Below are 16,944 nucleotides of genomic sequence, written 5' to 3'. Positions count from 1 at the left end.
ATGTATAATTCATATTAATAACATTTATTTATATTTTTTTAAAATGTTATTAAAAGTTTTAATAATATTTTATTAAGTGTTAAAAAAAATATGATTAAAAATCACATGTGTAATAGTGAGAGATAATACCTGACTCTCATCATAATAATGAAAATACATACCTAATTTTTTTTAAATATAGCGGAAAGTTAATGCATGACTATATTTAAGGGAAACAATTTTCTCTTGAAGTATAATAAATAAGAAAATTTCTATGAAAATATAATTTTTTGAAGTAATTATAAAATTATAATTGTTTAAAATTTTATGCTATTTCAGTTCGGTTGGCATGATTAGATTCTAGTTTGGATAAAAAAAATAATCAAATTCGTTTTTTTCTTCTTTTAGGTTTGCTTTTCATCTTTCGATCAGCTATTTTTTTTTCATTCAGTTTTGCCGATAGAAAAATTGTTCCCTGAATCCTGGTAAACAAATGTTTCTCGAATATTACTTTTTTACTTTGTTTTGTTACACTTTAAATAAAACAGAAACAAAGAGTGAATTAATTATATATAATTTATTTTTTGTGTACACTGAACTATATATAAGGAATATGCGGGAGAAGTGAATTATTAGCCTATCTATTTTTTAATAAAAATTAATGTAAAAACCATGTGATGAAATAATGTTAAATATTTAATTAATAAAGTTCTTTAGAGTAACGAAGCTTTATCTGTAACCACCTTTTTTTGTTTTGTTTTGTGAAGCAATCTATAACAACCTTAGCTTCATTTTATATATATATATGTGCATATGATATGACGAGAACGGGGAATAAAAATATCCCCACTAGCTAATTGTTTCACATCTACAAGTTGGCTATATATACAAACCCCTCACATGTAATTGAATCATATGTACCACACTACAACCTTCTCCATATATAATGCATGGCATTTTCTGGATTAATTAGCTTCTTCTAATTTGAACAAGCTAATTAAGATATGGGATGGTTAAAGTCCTACCTGCCAGTAATGGCCATGTTGTTTAATCAGTCCATTTATGCAGGAATTAGTCTCAGCACAAGAGTTGCTTTCTTACAAGGAATGAGCCCAAGGGTGTTTGTAGTGTATCGTCATGCTTTTGCAACCATTGTGATTGCTCCAATAGCTTATTTCTCAGGGTAATTAATCAACTCTTCTCTTCATCTTTCTTTGTTTTTCACTCTGATCTCTACCCTTCAATTCCCTCTCATGCTTAAATATATATGTACTAATTGTTCCTTTCCCTTGACGTGCAGGAGAAATTCTGGCTCCTATTACTTAAATTTAAAGAGTTTTTCCTGGATATTCTTGACCTCATTAATTGGGTTTGTTTCCATTCTCAAGTTATATATATATTACGTGTGCATGCCACGCATGTATACGTAATTATCTATATATATGTACATGAATTTTTTGTTCTAGATTGATTGAGTAAATTAAACGTGTTTCAGTTAATGGTATAAAATTGTCAATTGTTGTTTTTTACTCTGACTTTTATAACTCTCACTTTTCATCTCTATATTTTTTAAATACTCAAACTTTCACCCTTTGTTGTTAGATAAGTGTACAGTAATTTAACAGAATTAGACTGGGAGATGAAAAGTTTAAGCATATAAAAAATAATATTCTAGAGAACAAAAGTTATCTCTAGTGAGAAATATTAATGATCTAAACAAATGAAAGATGAAAAAAATAAGAATTTTACAAGTCTGACAAGAATAAAAGATTGATAATTTTACAATGACCAAAAACACCATTAACTACATGTGTGTTTTAATTAAGGATGTGAGATTAATTAGTCTTAATTTGGTGATGCAGCATCACGTTGAATCAAAATTTATTTTTTGAGGGTCTATATCTGGCCTCTTCTTCAGTCGCAAGTGCAATGGCAAATCTTGTTCCAGCTGTAACATTTATAATAGCAGCTTGTGCAGGGTAATTAGTGCCTAAAACTCAACTCAACATCTTTGTGAATCCACAAATAGAGAATTAATTGTAACTAGCTAGAAAGCAATAATGCATGCATATATATTCTAATGTGTTTCTTTTCACTCTTGAAACTTTGATTAATTAGAATGGAGAAAGTGAATATTCGAAGCACGAGATCTTTAGCCAAGATAATAGGAACAGTTATATGTGTGAGTGGGGCAGTTTCCATGGCTTTGTTGAAGGGTCCAAAGCTACTAAATGCTGAAATTTTGCCATCAAAATCCATCATGGCCTCAGGAGGCGATCATTGGTTACTGGGTTGTCTATTTCTCACTGGATGCTGTTGTGCTTGGTCAGTCTGGCTCATTTTGATGGTAAATTTTTTTTCCTTGTTAATTTTTAATTTTTTTTATCAATAAATATTAATTTGTTAATTTTTATTAATAAAAAGAATCGACTCCACAATCTTTCTTGCTTTCCTTCTTTTTAACCAACCTTATCTCCTTTCAATTTTCTTGTAGTGTTATTCACACTTTGAAGTTTGAAGGGTCAGCTATATATTAATTAAAGGAGTTATAATCATTAGTTGAAAAATCAATAATTGAGATTTTAAGAATCATATAATTTGTTATACACATGTGTAAATTTATTTAATTATTAATGTGATATGATTGACATATAAGATTATATTGTCAACGACCATATATATATATAGAGAGAGAGTAGCATGAGTTAAGTGGTACTATAAAATTTTCATATAATATTATTCCTTTATCTTTTCTTCAGGTTCCAGCCTCTACAAGCCACCCTGATCACTTATCCTTCTCAGCGTGGATGTGTTTCATGGCAACATTACAATCAACATTAGTGACACTATTGCTCGAGCCAGACCCACATGCATGGAAGATTAATTCTCTACTTGAATTTGGTTGCACCTTATATTCAGTACGTAGATGCATGATTAATTTCCCATAATATGAGAGACAAAACTTATATATATATATATATATATATATATATATATATATATATATATATATATATATATATATATATATATATAAAATGCATCAATATATAGTGGCCAAATTAAATTATTAATTCATATTGCAACTGTATATAATTAATAATTAATAATATATGTATGCAGGGAGTTATAGGATCTGCAGTATTATTATTTATCCAAGCATGGTGCATTTCGCTAAGAGGTCCTCTCTTCTGTGCAATGTTCAATCCTCTTTTCACAGTCATTGTGACTATATTGGCTGCTTTATTACTTCACGAGGAGATATACTCTGGAAGGTAAGGCTGAATGACTTAGCTTGCACACACTTAACTTGAGTTTCAAGAAACTAAAATCATATGCGACAATACATTCAGAAAATAAAACAAAGACTATTATAACTATTGATTTAAAAAATAATAGTTTTTTTCTCAATTATAAGTAAATAATTTTTATATTATCATTTAATCACAAATCTTTATGTATGATAAGTTTTTTTATATTTTTATACTAATTAATGATTGGTTCATGACTATGTAATTTTTTTATGATAACAAAATATAGAAATTAAATTCTTATTTTTTTATATATAATTATATCTCTTTTTTAAAATGAATTTCTTATTTTATTGGAATCAAATTCATACTAAATTTTAATTATTAGGAATGAAAGAAATGGAAGAGAGATGAAAAGTAGTTTTAGGATTCATTCAATTCATTCATTGATCAAAGTATTACAAAGTTAATGTATTTATACAAAGATAAAAAATAACTAACTTGAGTAACCAACACTAACTTACTCAAATAATTTCTAGTAACTATAACTTGAATAACCAACTAATTTACTCAAATAACTTATAGTAACTAATTAAATTAATTTTATGTCTAATACCAATTAATTGATGCTACTGTTCAATCTATGTTAGCTTGATAGGCTCAACTGGAGTGATCATTGGCTTATATGTGGTGCATTGGGGTAAAGCTGAAAAAGTTTCTGAGGCGAATGTGAAATTGACCGATCCAAAATCGATGGTTAATTCAACAGAGGATGTGAAAATATTGATTAACGGTTCTTCTTCTGTAAAAGCATGTTGTAAAACCAATAATTTAGAAGAACCCCTTCTATCTGCTGATTCTCCTTCACATCGTTAAAGGAGTTTTGTTGCAACAACTCTTTTTACTATAGCTTCTTGAGTATATTATGGACGAAGTTATACTTCTTCACATCTACTATTTTTATACATATGAAAGCTGATACATGAATTCTTTTGACTCTATCTAAACTTACTATTATCACTTATGTAAGTAAATATTACAAATTCTTATTCTTCTTCTTTTTTATTTTTTTTACAGATTCTTACTCTTTAGTTGTTGAATGTCATTTTAATTTCTTTGTGACAACTCTTAACATTATACACTTAATACTTTATAACAATAATAATTATTATTGTTCTAAATCTACTAGGCTACGTAGGACAATATCTGACATATTTTTTTTGTTGAAGTCAATAATATTCCTTTATTAATTATGTCCAGAACAACTGTCAAACATTTCATGTGAATGTACCAAAAATATATAGAAACAAATAAAATTCATGTGATGCTTACATCTTGTGCCGTGAAGAAAACATATATTTGGAGTTAATGATTAAATGTAAAATTTACATTATCAAAAAATTAAAAATAAATTCTAGTGTGCCTTATTGGGTGATTATTATTGAAATTAACAAATTTACAGTATATAATGATTTATAATCGGATAATTATATAATTCTTTTACATTGAATACTTTTTCATTTATATTTTAATCATTGGAATTAAAGGTTGTTGACGATTCCTTATTCTGTATATATAGAAGAAACTTCCTTGCAAATTAAATATAGTTAGGTCCTCAACCATTGATTTGTTAACAAACATAGATTTTTTTTTTAGAAATTTAAAAATAACATATATGTTACTCAAATTTGAAACATTCTATTTACTAGTCAACATACAAGTGTTATAAACTAATAAAGTATATAAGTATGACATGCTGAAACAATAAATCATTTATTAAATTAATAAATCTGAGATTCAGAAAATTAATTAGCTTGAACAGATGATCAGATTCAGAACAAGCCAACGAGGATTTAACATGAACGACAACGAGGAACAGATTGCAAATCCGTTCCATGTCAACGGGGATTAATTTAATTATCACAAAAAATTATAAATTAATTTGTCTCTAAAACAAAAATAATGATATTTATTTTCTTAATATATACAAGTACTATATTTAATAGTTTCTTAATTATATTGTTAATTTCTGCCTTGTGGTTATAATGGTAGGCAAATACATAAATTTTCACTTCAGCATAACAAAGAAAAGTGATCCTAAAACAGTCACATTTGCCTTTATTTTAGTCATTTATTATTACACACAATTAACAAAATGAACTTACAACAATAAATAAATAAATAAATAACGTTAATTTACAGAATAAAAAACATATTTAATCTGGACAAAAATCACCATGTCACAAAAAAATGATACCAAATAATTTAAGACAACATTGAAAGGAGGGAGAAAATTATTGTTGGCGTTAATTCCTTAGATGAAATAAGTACGTAGATTAATCTGGTGGGAGAGGGAGAGCGCATCACAAAGAAATCATAGGTTTACATATTTAGGTTTGAAGAAAGGTTTCTCACACATAGAAGAAATTTTTTTTTTAGCCTTTTTATGTTTAAATGTAGTGGTTAATTAAGACTGTTTATAAGAGGGATTAAAGTAATGTTTAAAAATAGAGGGAATGTGACTATAATTTCTTTAAATATTAGGGAAGTATGCCTAATTTATTCTAAAAAGACATTAAATAGATAGAAAAAATGGGAAAGAGAAGCCATCCAAAAAGTGAAAATAATATGTGAATGAGTAGGAAAATGAATAAAAAATAGTAGAAATGAGTGAGAAAAATAATTAAAATTAATGAAATATACCATACAAATATGTGGAAAAGGTATTGTAAACTTTTTTTCATAAAGAGAAAATTGTTGTTATTCTCTCACTCTTTTCTCTTTTATTAAGGATATTTATAAATGTTATTTTTTTTTTTACTTTCTACACAGTCAAATAATAAAGAAAGAAAACAATTTTATTTCTTTTCATTTTATTATTAATTAAAAGTTTCCTTTCTTTCAACAAAACCAAATAATAATTTTCATTTCTTTCTTTCAAAGTTCAACTACTTAAAAAATCATTTCTTTTTCTATTTATTTATTTTCTTTTCTTTATATTTTTTCCACTTTCTTTCCTAAAAAAAAATACCACCAAAGATCTACGGTTTGCTTATCCTTTAAAAAAAATAATTTATCATACATTTCATGATTTTCTGTGTAAGACAACTTCCATATGTCAAATAATAATAATAAAAAGAAACAAAATTAATCAACACAAGACAAAGAAAATGGAGAACCAACAAATAGTTAGTTTGACTGAACTTATCTTCTTAAATAAGATCTTATAAATGAAAAAAATATAATTAAAAAAAGAAAACTTCACTAAAAAGTAATCATCCAGATTTTTCAACAAAAATTATTCATCAGTACATTGCATTCCTCCTATTTCTTTTTTAATTGTACATTATACCCTTTTATCTTATAAATACACACCCCCTTGAAACCCTTTTTCTTTTCCGGAAATATCTTTCTGGAAAGACATAACTCAAATATTAAAAAATAAACACTTATCTTACGTCTCCATTTTTATTAGTTTTATTTTCATACATAGTGATCTTTAAATCCTATATAAAATCTTGTTTTTATTATTTTTTAAAACCTGTTTAAAATAATTAGTGTATTGAGTGCACTCAACAAAGTTGTTCCCTCGTGGAGAATACTCTCGACTCCAGATCAATATCATTGATGTCGCCTTTAAAGTTTAAAGTGCCTAAAGTCAGAGAAGAGGTATTTGGGCAGACTTTATTCCACAAACTAATAATGGCTAATTAAAATGAACTTCTGCATGGATCAATGTGAAAATACACGTAGAGACAAATAGTTACACTTTATTTGTTCAAGTTTATGCATACTTGTTTACTGATCAAATCAAAATGAAAGAATGCGAAGTAATTTGCTCACTTGAGTCAAGGATAACTCCTAATGTCTATAAATGTTTATTTTTGAACTAATAAATATGAAACATAAGATAAATATTTATGAGACATAAGATAAATATTTATTTTTTAATATCAGAAATATATTTTTGAACTAATATATATCTATTCTAGAAATGTATATATTATTCTGGAAAGACATTTCTGGAAAAGAAAAAGGTATTCCAAGGAGTGTCTCTTAAAGAAAAAATGGTATAATGGGTAATTTCAATATAAAAAGGAGAAATGGGGTGTACTTAACAAAAATAGGGTGCACCTAACACAAATAAGTGTAAATAGCAATTGCCTTGAGTTATTGGACAAACAACACAACGACGGTGAAAACTGAATGAAAAGTCACAGAAACGACGTCGTCTCGCGCGTCACCACACCACGACCTTTCCTCTTACCGCGTAAGAAAGGAAACGAACGAACCAATACAACGCTTCATTCCCTCATTCTCAATTCAAATCAGTTTCCTCAAAATCGCACCCACTTTGCTTCGCATCACAATTCGAAAGGTATAATCCCACAACACATGCTTCCGGTTTTCGTTTTAGTTTTCTTTACTTTTACAATGTTGGCGTTTGTTTTGTATTCATGAGCTTAATTTTTCGCGTTTGGCAGAAACTGGTTTCGATGGTGCGAGCTCCGGATCCGCAGCATCGGGAATCGAACACGCCCTTAGTTGTGAGTCACGTATTTGCCAACTTTTATATTTTATTTTATCGTATATATACGAAATTGATATCTGCTGCACGAAAACTAGGAGCAACATGCTTGATGAATTTTGTATTGGAAATAGTTTTTATTTGCTTAATTTAGTTTTTTGTTAATAAATATTACTAGGTAAAATGATTTTCCTACCGTGTATACATTAGAGTTTTAATCAGAAGTTTATTTGAAGTTTGGAAATGTGATCATTGGGTGAATCTGGTGTGCAACATTTATAAGATACACCTGCGATGTGTTCACTTGTGGTGATAGCTGCTTCTAATCAATCATGGTTAGTTATGACTAAACAAAACTAATTATGAGATATATGCCGAGTTACATTAATTATACGTTTGGATCCACATCACATGATTATGTATGTCTGTTAAAGCGGAAGCAACCAATACTAGCTTTTGTGTTTTATAATGAATTTAATTAATGTGAGTTTGATGTGAAACACGAAGATGAGATGCTGATACAAACATGCTATATGAAATTTGCTGAATTAGGTTAATCACAGCAAGTGAATAGTGACAAAATTTTGATGCTCAAACCTGATCTCTATAAAACTAAACGTTTTGGTATTCAGTTGTTCACATGCCTTGATTAAACAGAACTTTGTCCTTTAGACAGATGTATCAAGTGTAAGCGGCTAGACCTCATGGTAAGAACTATTTATAGAAATAAAAAACTAAATTAATGTACACCAGTGCCCGAAGGCTCCTTGTTATATGAAGGTACGGGGGAGGATCATTGTATGTAGCCTTACCCTTGCATATGCAAAGAGGTTGTTTTCGGTTTCAACCTAATGACTAACCAGTCACCAAGACACAACTTTACTGCTGTGCCAAGGCATTTTATACAAATATAGGTATAAAAAAATACATAGTAAATACATTCATAAATGAATGGTAATGGTTGGGATTGGTGCATTTATGCATATCATACATGCATGGTGAGAACTATCCTCGAAGGATTTGCAATTCCTTCTTATATACTACTGTGGAATCACTTTTCTCTAAATGAAAAGAATGGCCATTAACAAGGCAATGTATATTCCCTTTCTTATTTTTAAACCAAACTTGGAAATTGGAATATCTCATTTCCATTCCTATTTCATTCCCTTAAACCATTTTGGTATATTGATAGTAGAAGGTTATATTAGCTTGCATGGTTCATGTGGTACATGCTTAATGATACAATATAATGGAATTATAATGCACCTGATGTACTTAAAAATCTCTTTGGAAAGGGGAGAAAGAATGGAAAATAATCTCTCAGCTTATTTTGGAAAGCAAAGATGTTTCCATTATACAGAGTCAATTTGTTACTCTTTATGGTTGGCATAAAAGGCTTTAAAATATGGGGAAAATGGGCTTAATCCAATCCAGCCTTTCACAAAATTGAGTTTTATGTTGGTATCTGTTAAAGATATGATTTTATCTTTATGTAAATATGGAAATAGGGAAACATTAGGGATTACATTAGAGATTACTTTCCTTAATTGTATCATTGTTCCTGATTATAAATAATGATACAACAATTTCAGCACTTACAAGACAGTGATAATTGAAATAAAATGATTGTTCAAGATGAACCAATTTTTAAGGATGATATAAGTAGAAATAACCGAGATAAAGCTACTTGCAAGCAGAGATAGCCCTCTGTCGAGCGAATGAAATAATGGAAGTGCATGGAAAGAAATAACAACTGAAATTCTGCAGACACACCAAATATCCCACCCCTCCCAAAATCTCTCTACCTTAGTCAATTCTTTCCTACCTCTCCTCATTCATTCTTTCCCCTTTTCTCCTTAGTCTTAACCAATTCCCCACATTCTCCTCCTTTTCCGTCACTTTGTGCCATGCATGCAAGGTTGTTACAACTTACAACCCTTTACAATCCAAATTTCTCTTCTGCATCTTACACACATTGTTCTCACAGTATTAGTTATATGAGGGTTCCTGTAAGCAGCTCCTTCACTATTCACTAATCCATTCACAAAATTGCAATCATGTTGATTCCTCATCAGATATCAATTTATTAAATCAGAGTTGGATTCGTTTTTTCTTTGATTTGTTTTTTCTGCCTGATCTTCTGGGCCTATGCTGTTAATTCTGTCATAATCTTTATTCCTTGCATTTGGCCTAAATTGGTTTTGACGGTGCAAGCTTGAAGCCCACAGAATGGGGAATCAAGCACCCCATTGGTGGTAAATCAGGTATTTGTGATTTCTTTCATAATTTATCGGAACAAAGTTTTATGTCTTTGGAGTGAAAGTTGAGCATTGGCCATGCTCAGTTCATTCCTTGCTTTCCAATAAACTGGATTTGATATCATAAAAAGTGTATTTTTGTGGGTGTCCAAGGGTGGTGAAGTTAAAATTCTAATAGCTAGGTGAATAAATAGTGAAATAATTTATGTTAGAAAATTAATGTGCGTGCAAGTGTTAGTTATTGAACAAATAATTGGGTTCTGGAAGCTAAGTTTAAAAAACAGGAGAAAGATGCTTTATTACCAAAGGTATCTTCGTATTAATGGAGGATCACACTGAGGAATCGGAAATTGTTCTGTATTGTAGCAAAAATGCTTCTTGTAAGTAATAGTAAGGATCTGTATTAAAAAAAACTTAGGGATGAGATAACTGTACACTGAGGAATATTTATGAGTGTACATTTCATGTTGCCTCTATTTTGCACTGACAGTCCATTCCCTTTTTCCTACCTCCTCCCAACCAAAAAGGGAAGGTGAGAAAAAGCCTTTTAGGTGAGGTCAAGCATCTTTAACTTGTGATCTGTTTTTTCTACTTAAGGCTTCTTGAGTCCTGCATTTAATTATTTCTACAGAGGGGGATTTGTTGAATATGGATCTTGCTGTTAATGTTAGTTTGGTTCAAATGCGTAATTACTATTTTGTTATTGCATTTAGTTGTACTTTTTTTACTAGTAGCTGCACCTTCCTTTTATGACTGTCTTGATGATTAAAGCAATACTAGATAATTATTTTATTATTATTATTTTTTTTTACAAAAAATCAAATTAAGTTTATCTTTTTTCAGGTACAGGGAGAGGGTTTGACAAATGATGGGCTTATTCCTCAGATATTTTCATCTATGCCAGCTCTCAATGAAGCTGCTTCTTATCTTGCACAAACAACATCATACATAACTGGATGTTTCTCTGATTATTCAGGCAAGCTTCTTTTTTTGTTTATATAGTTCTTCAGAGTTCAGAGGTGTAATTTAAGTAGATTCTTCTTTTAGAAGTTTAAGGAATTATGCAACCAGCCATAAGTTTCCATAAACAAAAAGGAAATAATGAAGCTGAGTTATTTTGTGGCATATCAAAATAATGATGTGGTTTATCTTTGAGAAAAAAATATATGGAGGCTAAATTAAAAATATTATGTGGCTCTTAATGAAGCTCTTCTTCTTTTAATTGAATAAAAATAGAAATGATGCACTTAAATTTTAAGTTACCTCAACTGTTGCATTTATACATGGATGTTGAAAATTGAAGAACCTAATTCGATTGCTTTGGAGTTATGGTCAACTTTTGGGAAGCAACAACATACCTTTCAAAGGATAGACGAAGCTACGAAGTATGCAATTATTATGTTAGAACTTTATTGTGCTCCTGTGAAACCTTGTAGAAACCCAACTATAGTAAAATCCTTGTTAAATATATGGCCTTTACTTTTTATGTGGATTTCACTTGATAATTTTTGTAGGTCTAATTTGATTCTGGAAATCTGCTTTAGTCTAGGTATTGTAGGACTTGGGATTCTTTTTAATATGCTGCTGTACTACTTCATGAAATTTCATCTACACTTAATTTTGAATTTGCTTATGACTTTATTCCTTATACAGTTCTCTGAGGTATTACGTTTCCTCATGTTATCTTATTTGATTGATTCCAAAACTTGTGCATTTGATTTATAATAACTTAGTTTCATGTCTGTTTTGCAAATTGTTCTTAAAGCTTTTGATAATTTTTCAGTGGAACATTCCCCCAGACATTTTGATGCTTCTGAAACTCATGCACTAGAGCTTGTGGATTTTCCTTCTGGTGACACTGATGCATCTTCATCTACTGAAATTGAGCATATTCCTTCAAACAGAATCCATTTAACCAGTGTTGAATCATCAAATGCCTCAACTTCTGCACCTCCACATATGCATGACGAAATCACTAGGAGTTCTGGTTCCAGTGCACTTATTGAATCAAATCGTACTGGACAAAGTCGCATTTCCATTTTCCAAAGGTATTGTTTATCAACTCAATCTAAATGTGATTTTTTCTGATAAGCCCTTAAAAATACCCCCCCCCCCCCCCCCCCCCCCCCCAAAGAAAAATAAAAATTATGAAGCTGAATTCTTATGATTTGCCGTTGTTGAATTAAGGTACAGTTATTTTAATTTTCAATTTGTATTTTTGCGAGTATTTCATAAAATAATTTCCATTACAATATATGTATTTGGGAAAAAGTATGTGAAGGTGTCGCTATACATTTTTTTCTCTTTATTTCCTTTTCCTTTTTTAATGGGTTTATTTTTTTTGCATGAACAAAAGTGTTTTATAAAAAAAAGTTACAGGAAAGGCTTATTAACAAAAGTTACATTAAGTGCTGCTAGGAAACATTTTGTGGCTGCATTAGAAAGGTGTAGGATAGGAAACATTGTTGCTTGGTGGTGAAGTTATTATACATATTGGGAAAAAATCAAAGTCCCACATTGACTAGAGATAAGGTCAAGATAGAGTATATAAGTGAGGTGCAACTCTCACTCTATGAGTTAACTTTTGGGGTTGAGTTAAGCCCAAAATCCACATTCTAAGAATACAGACTATGGTATTGTGAACTGTAAGCTTACAAATTTAGACTTTTAAGGAAATTGACTGGTTCTCCATATATCATTTCCTCTTTTTTGGGTGCATCTCTGGCTAAACTGTAAACTGTTTAAACGCATGAACACCAAGAGAAATGAATTTGAGAAACCTTCATGAAAAATCCATGGTATCTCTTATTTGTTTCTGGTAGATTACTGTTACCTGTAAAAAAACATTATATCCTCTCTTTCTAAAGTATCCATATTCAGTTTTTATTCTTCCATTTTTGAGTCTTTATTTGTTTATTTTTTGCTGTTTTTTCCAAGTTGTTTCCTTTCCAGGAATCATAGATAAAACAAAAATTTGATTGTAGGATACTATATTCTCAACGAGTAAATTTGTCAACTGTTTTTACCTATTTGCAAGTTCTTTCTCAATTAGTTAGAATGAAATTAGCCATACTAGGTACCATACATATTATCATTACTGGAGAAGTTGATTGTTGAAATGACAATTGTTAATAGTTTCCAAAACTTCAGATGAGAACAAATGGTGTGAGCAAATTTTATTGTTCTTTTTTTTTAAAAAAAAATCAAAAATATTTTTAAAAACAGTATTCAAAGAGGCTCCAAAATGGTTCTTTTCTGTTCTAAATATTTTAAAATGTATCGTAAATCAATTAATCAAATATTGTGCCCAAATGATTGAAAGATATGGTTTAAGCTCTGCCACTGTGCTTACTGTTAAGGCCACCTTAAGATTAAACGCTTCTGTTTTCCTTGTCGTACATGTCATTGGAATTTTTAATGTTGCTTTCTTCACCTTAACTAGAATTCTTTTATTTTTAAATTTTGTCATGGAACCATCTAAACTAAGAATTGTAAAGCCCTATTGGCAATTAACATAGGGGTGGTAAACTGTGTTTTTATTACTTCAGCCTAATTGATCGTGCTCGAAGGACCGTGCGAGGATCTGCAGATGATATAGGATGGCTTCAACGTGATCCTGGAATGCCTCCGGTTGAAGATGGAACAGAGAGGTTCCTGGAAATTCTGGACAACATCAAGTAAGTATCCTAGTATTTTATTTTTCTCAATTTTCTCTTTATAATTGTTTTGTTAACTCAGGTTTTTCTTACCTTGTCAGGCATGGTGTTCACAAGTTACCAAATTCGGTGGTTTATTTGTTAATTCCAGGTAAAGTGACTGACTATGTATATGATCAGGTTAATCATGACTAACTCTACTTCCAATCCCTCACATGCAGCTGGAAGGACAAATGTTTATTAGCACCTGGTCTATAGGATGTAAATAGTAAAAATTCCAAAGTTCGTTGTTGCAACATATTTTGTGTGCTATTAACTATCATGCCTTTTACAATGGCAGGTCTTTTCAGTAATCATGGTCCACTTTACTTTGTCAGTACAAAAGTCAGTTTTTCAAAAATGGGTTTGGCCTGTCATATCGCGAAGATTCATAGTGAGGTATATTATAATAGTCATTGTAGTAGTAATATAATAAATAAAAGTACTAAATGATGATAATAATAGTAGTTCATATGAAAAATTCTAACACTAATTTTTGTGTAGATCATATTGGTGTTCTTGTTTTTATGTTCTATTACTGAATTTTGAGTAATTATTAATCAGGCGTCAGTTGAGAAAAATGCCAGAGAGCTAAAAGAGTACATTGAGGAAATTTATTGGGGTTCAAATAAACGTGTTATGCTTCTTGGACATAGCAAAGGAGGAGTAGATGCAGCAGCTGCTTTATCTTTGTATTGGTCTGATTTGAAAGATAAAGTTGCTGGGTTGGCATTAGCACAAAGTCCCTATGGTGGAACTCCTATAGCTTCAGATCTTCTGCGAGAAGGACAGCTTGGTGATTATGTAAATTTACGGAAACTTACAGAGATTCTCATCTGTAAAGTAATTAAGGTATGTTAAGTTATTTTGTTGTCAACTCTTGGTTCCTTCTTTTTTATACTTGAAATGTTTATTTTCTTTGATATCCTTCTCTGATATGGCTTTTCCTTCTTGCAGCTGACTATTAGTGAAAATGGACTTGCATTCATGTTTATATTTTGTTTTTTCTGTAGAAGCTTTGTCCATATGTTCTGTTGCTTGTAATCTGCATTTGCTGAGCTAGATATACAGTACAAATTTCATGTCGCTGGATGGAATACCTATTTGTTTAGGTGATTGTTTCAGTCCCATCAGTGTGGTTGGACATATTGTGCTAAACAATGTTTGTCTTATACCTTATATATCACTAAAAGAAGTATACATATTGTAGAGTTTGTTTTCACATGTATAGCCTGTGTGATCATATAAAAGCATTAAAGCAAAATACTGAACAATAAAGAAAAAAGAAATATCAATGTAGCAAAGCTTCCCAACCTCATGCGCTTTATTACCAAATTGAAGTCTTATCCTTAATCAGCTTTGCCAAAGAAAAAAATCCTTGAAGATACGAGAGATGCTCCAACCATATGAATTAAAGTGAAGCATAGATTGCACAATAACACAAAATTAAGGGAATAGGAATAGGCTAAAATTGAATGGCCATTTTTAGTCCAGATACCAGAGTTTGATTGTTTTGGGTATGTAACATGGAAGCAATGAAAATGGAATAACAGTTTTTCTAAGTGACATAAGGATCCCTTGTGAGGAAAAAAATACTTCTTTTTCGTATATATCTTGTATGATTATGAAAATGTATATCTTACCACTTAAAGTAAACATGAATTTTGCATAGTTGAGAAGATGGATCAGCTACAGGGAAATGCTTGTTTCCTCCCATGGCTTATTTACATAGTTTAGAAAATGGCTTTAGTTCTTCTAGGGGTGATTGTCCGTTTTGTCCAATCTAGCTGACTAAAGGATTTGGACTCTAAGATTCCTCTTGTCTATTCATGCAGGTTGTATTTTCAATTTCTCAACCTTTCTACAAACTGGGATTACTTTGTTCTTACTATTTCAGAAATCTAAGGATACAGCCAAAACTGTTTAAACTAGTTGCCACTAACCTACATATTTCAAAATTTATGCAATCAAAATTGCATGGTGTCATTATATGAGTCTACTATTTGATTTAGTAACTTGATGATTAAGTTTGTTCTATTTAATGTTTGCTTTGTAAGCTACATAATTATGTTATATCTTCTTACTGGAGGACATTTTTGTTTAGTTCCTGTTAATGTCCAGACATTATTTAACTTACCATTACTTGCTAAAACTTATCATCTATTATTATGAAGGGTGACATGCGAGCCTTAGAAGACTTGACATATGAAAGGAGGAGAGAGTTTTTGAAAGAGCATCATCTGCCAAAAGAAGTCCCAATTGTTTCCTTTCGGACCGAAGCTGGCATTTCCCCTGCTGTTTTAGCCACATTATCTCACGTTGCACATGCTGAACTACCCCTGGTTGCTCCAGCCGGTGAGTCTAGAAAACTTCCTGTGGTGATGCCCCTTGGTGCTGCTATGGCTGCTTGTGCACAGTTGCTGCAGGTGAGGTATGGAGAGAAAAGTGACGGGCTTGTCACATGCCGAGATGCAGAAGTTCCCGGATCCGTTGTGGTGCGACCTAAACGAAAATTGGACCATGCATGGATGGTTTATTCATCACTAAATGATGACCTTTCTGAAGGAGATGCATTTCAGGTCTGTGAGGCTCTCTTAACTCTACTTGTGGAAATCGGGCAGAAAAAGATGCATGAGCTTGCAATGAAAGATGAATGAAGCATTCCTAATTTCTGTTGTACCTGTACATATTTTTCTTTTTCTCTCAAAAACTATATATTCAATTTATTTTTTACAGTCTAGATAAAAAAGTGTAAGGTCATATGTGTAAGAATATACATTCATATATGTAGCTGTAGAGCGAACATAGCTGTAGAACAACATATTCAAGCAAAACTTTCGTATGATTTAGGTAAGAAATTGATGATGCAATGCAGTTCTTGGTCTTTTTGCCTACTTAAAAAAAATACAGCAAATGGGATGGAAATGGTATCAGGTCATGCAATGTGTAAAATAACGCCGAATATTATAAAATGTAGTTAAGTTCATATAATAATCTCCTTGAAATTACTAAAGGGAACTTTTGTTGGCACTTGGCACTAAGTTTTTCCTATGTAAAAAAAGATTATTTCATTCCTTTTGGACTATAGTAGACTCAATAGTCATCATTCTAAGAGCTTAGTGATTTTTTTTTTTTTGAATTTTTGGATCATATTTTGTGTGTTGTCACATAGGATTTGAGAATTTTTCTCAATTTTTGCTTTAGTGATAGAATACAATTTGAGTTTTTGAATT

At 30.7% G+C, this 16,944-nt stretch overlaps 2 protein-coding genes across 2 annotated transcripts; both read left to right on the top strand.

Moving 5' to 3' along the window:
* The first annotated feature begins 808 nt into the window (after positions 1-808).
* Positions 809-4,228, top strand: LOC100812331 (WAT1-related protein At4g30420). The gene is made up of 7 exons (XM_006577590.4): positions 809-1,162; positions 1,280-1,348; positions 1,842-1,958; positions 2,098-2,326; positions 2,739-2,897; positions 3,103-3,254; positions 3,881-4,228. The coding sequence occupies exons 1-7, from the start codon at positions 984-986 to the stop codon at positions 4,104-4,106; spliced, it is 1,131 nt and encodes a 376-aa protein (XP_006577653.1). The 5' UTR covers positions 809-983; the 3' UTR covers positions 4,107-4,228.
* Positions 4,229-7,452: 3,224 nt separating this feature from the next.
* On the top strand, positions 7,453-16,569 carry LOC100811795 (uncharacterized). The gene is made up of 9 exons (XM_006576680.4): positions 7,453-7,608; positions 7,715-7,777; positions 10,860-10,992; positions 11,800-12,064; positions 13,565-13,693; positions 13,774-13,823; positions 14,013-14,110; positions 14,276-14,563; positions 15,886-16,569. The coding sequence occupies exons 2-9, from the start codon at positions 7,727-7,729 to the stop codon at positions 16,366-16,368; spliced, it is 1,497 nt and encodes a 498-aa protein (XP_006576743.1). The 5' UTR covers positions 7,453-7,608; positions 7,715-7,726; the 3' UTR covers positions 16,369-16,569.
* Positions 16,570-16,944: the final 375 nt, after the last annotated feature.

This window comes from Glycine max, chromosome 3 (assembly GCF_000004515.6).
Source record: "Glycine max cultivar Williams 82 chromosome 3, Glycine_max_v4.0, whole genome shotgun sequence".
NCBI lineage: Eukaryota > Viridiplantae > Streptophyta > Magnoliopsida > Fabales > Fabaceae > Glycine > Glycine max.
This window is presented reverse-complemented; position numbering and strand designations above follow the sequence as displayed.

What these genes read in the sequence shown, in the direction of transcription:
- LOC100812331 (XM_006577590.4), top strand. Translation starts at nt 984, where the DNA reads ATGGGATGGTTAAAGTCCTACCTGCCAGTAATGGCCATGTTGTTTAAT. An exon ending in TTCTTGACCTCATTAATTGG is followed by an intron (nt 1,349 to 1,841) that starts GTTTGTTTCCAT and finishes TTGGTGATGCAG; the next exon opens with CATCACGTTGAATCAAAATT. An exon ending in ATAATAGCAGCTTGTGCAGG is followed by an intron (nt 1,959 to 2,097) that starts GTAATTAGTGCC and finishes TTGATTAATTAG; the next exon opens with AATGGAGAAAGTGAATATTC.
- LOC100811795 (XM_006576680.4), top strand. Translation starts at nt 7,727, where the DNA reads ATGGTGCGAGCTCCGGATCCGCAGCATCGGGAATCGAACACGCCCTTA. An exon ending in AATCGAACACGCCCTTAGTT is followed by an intron (nt 7,778 to 10,859) that starts GTGAGTCACGTA and finishes ATCTTTTTTCAG; the next exon opens with GTACAGGGAGAGGGTTTGAC. An exon ending in GGTTTATTTGTTAATTCCAG is followed by an intron (nt 13,824 to 14,012) that starts GTAAAGTGACTG and finishes TTACAATGGCAG; the next exon opens with GTCTTTTCAGTAATCATGGT.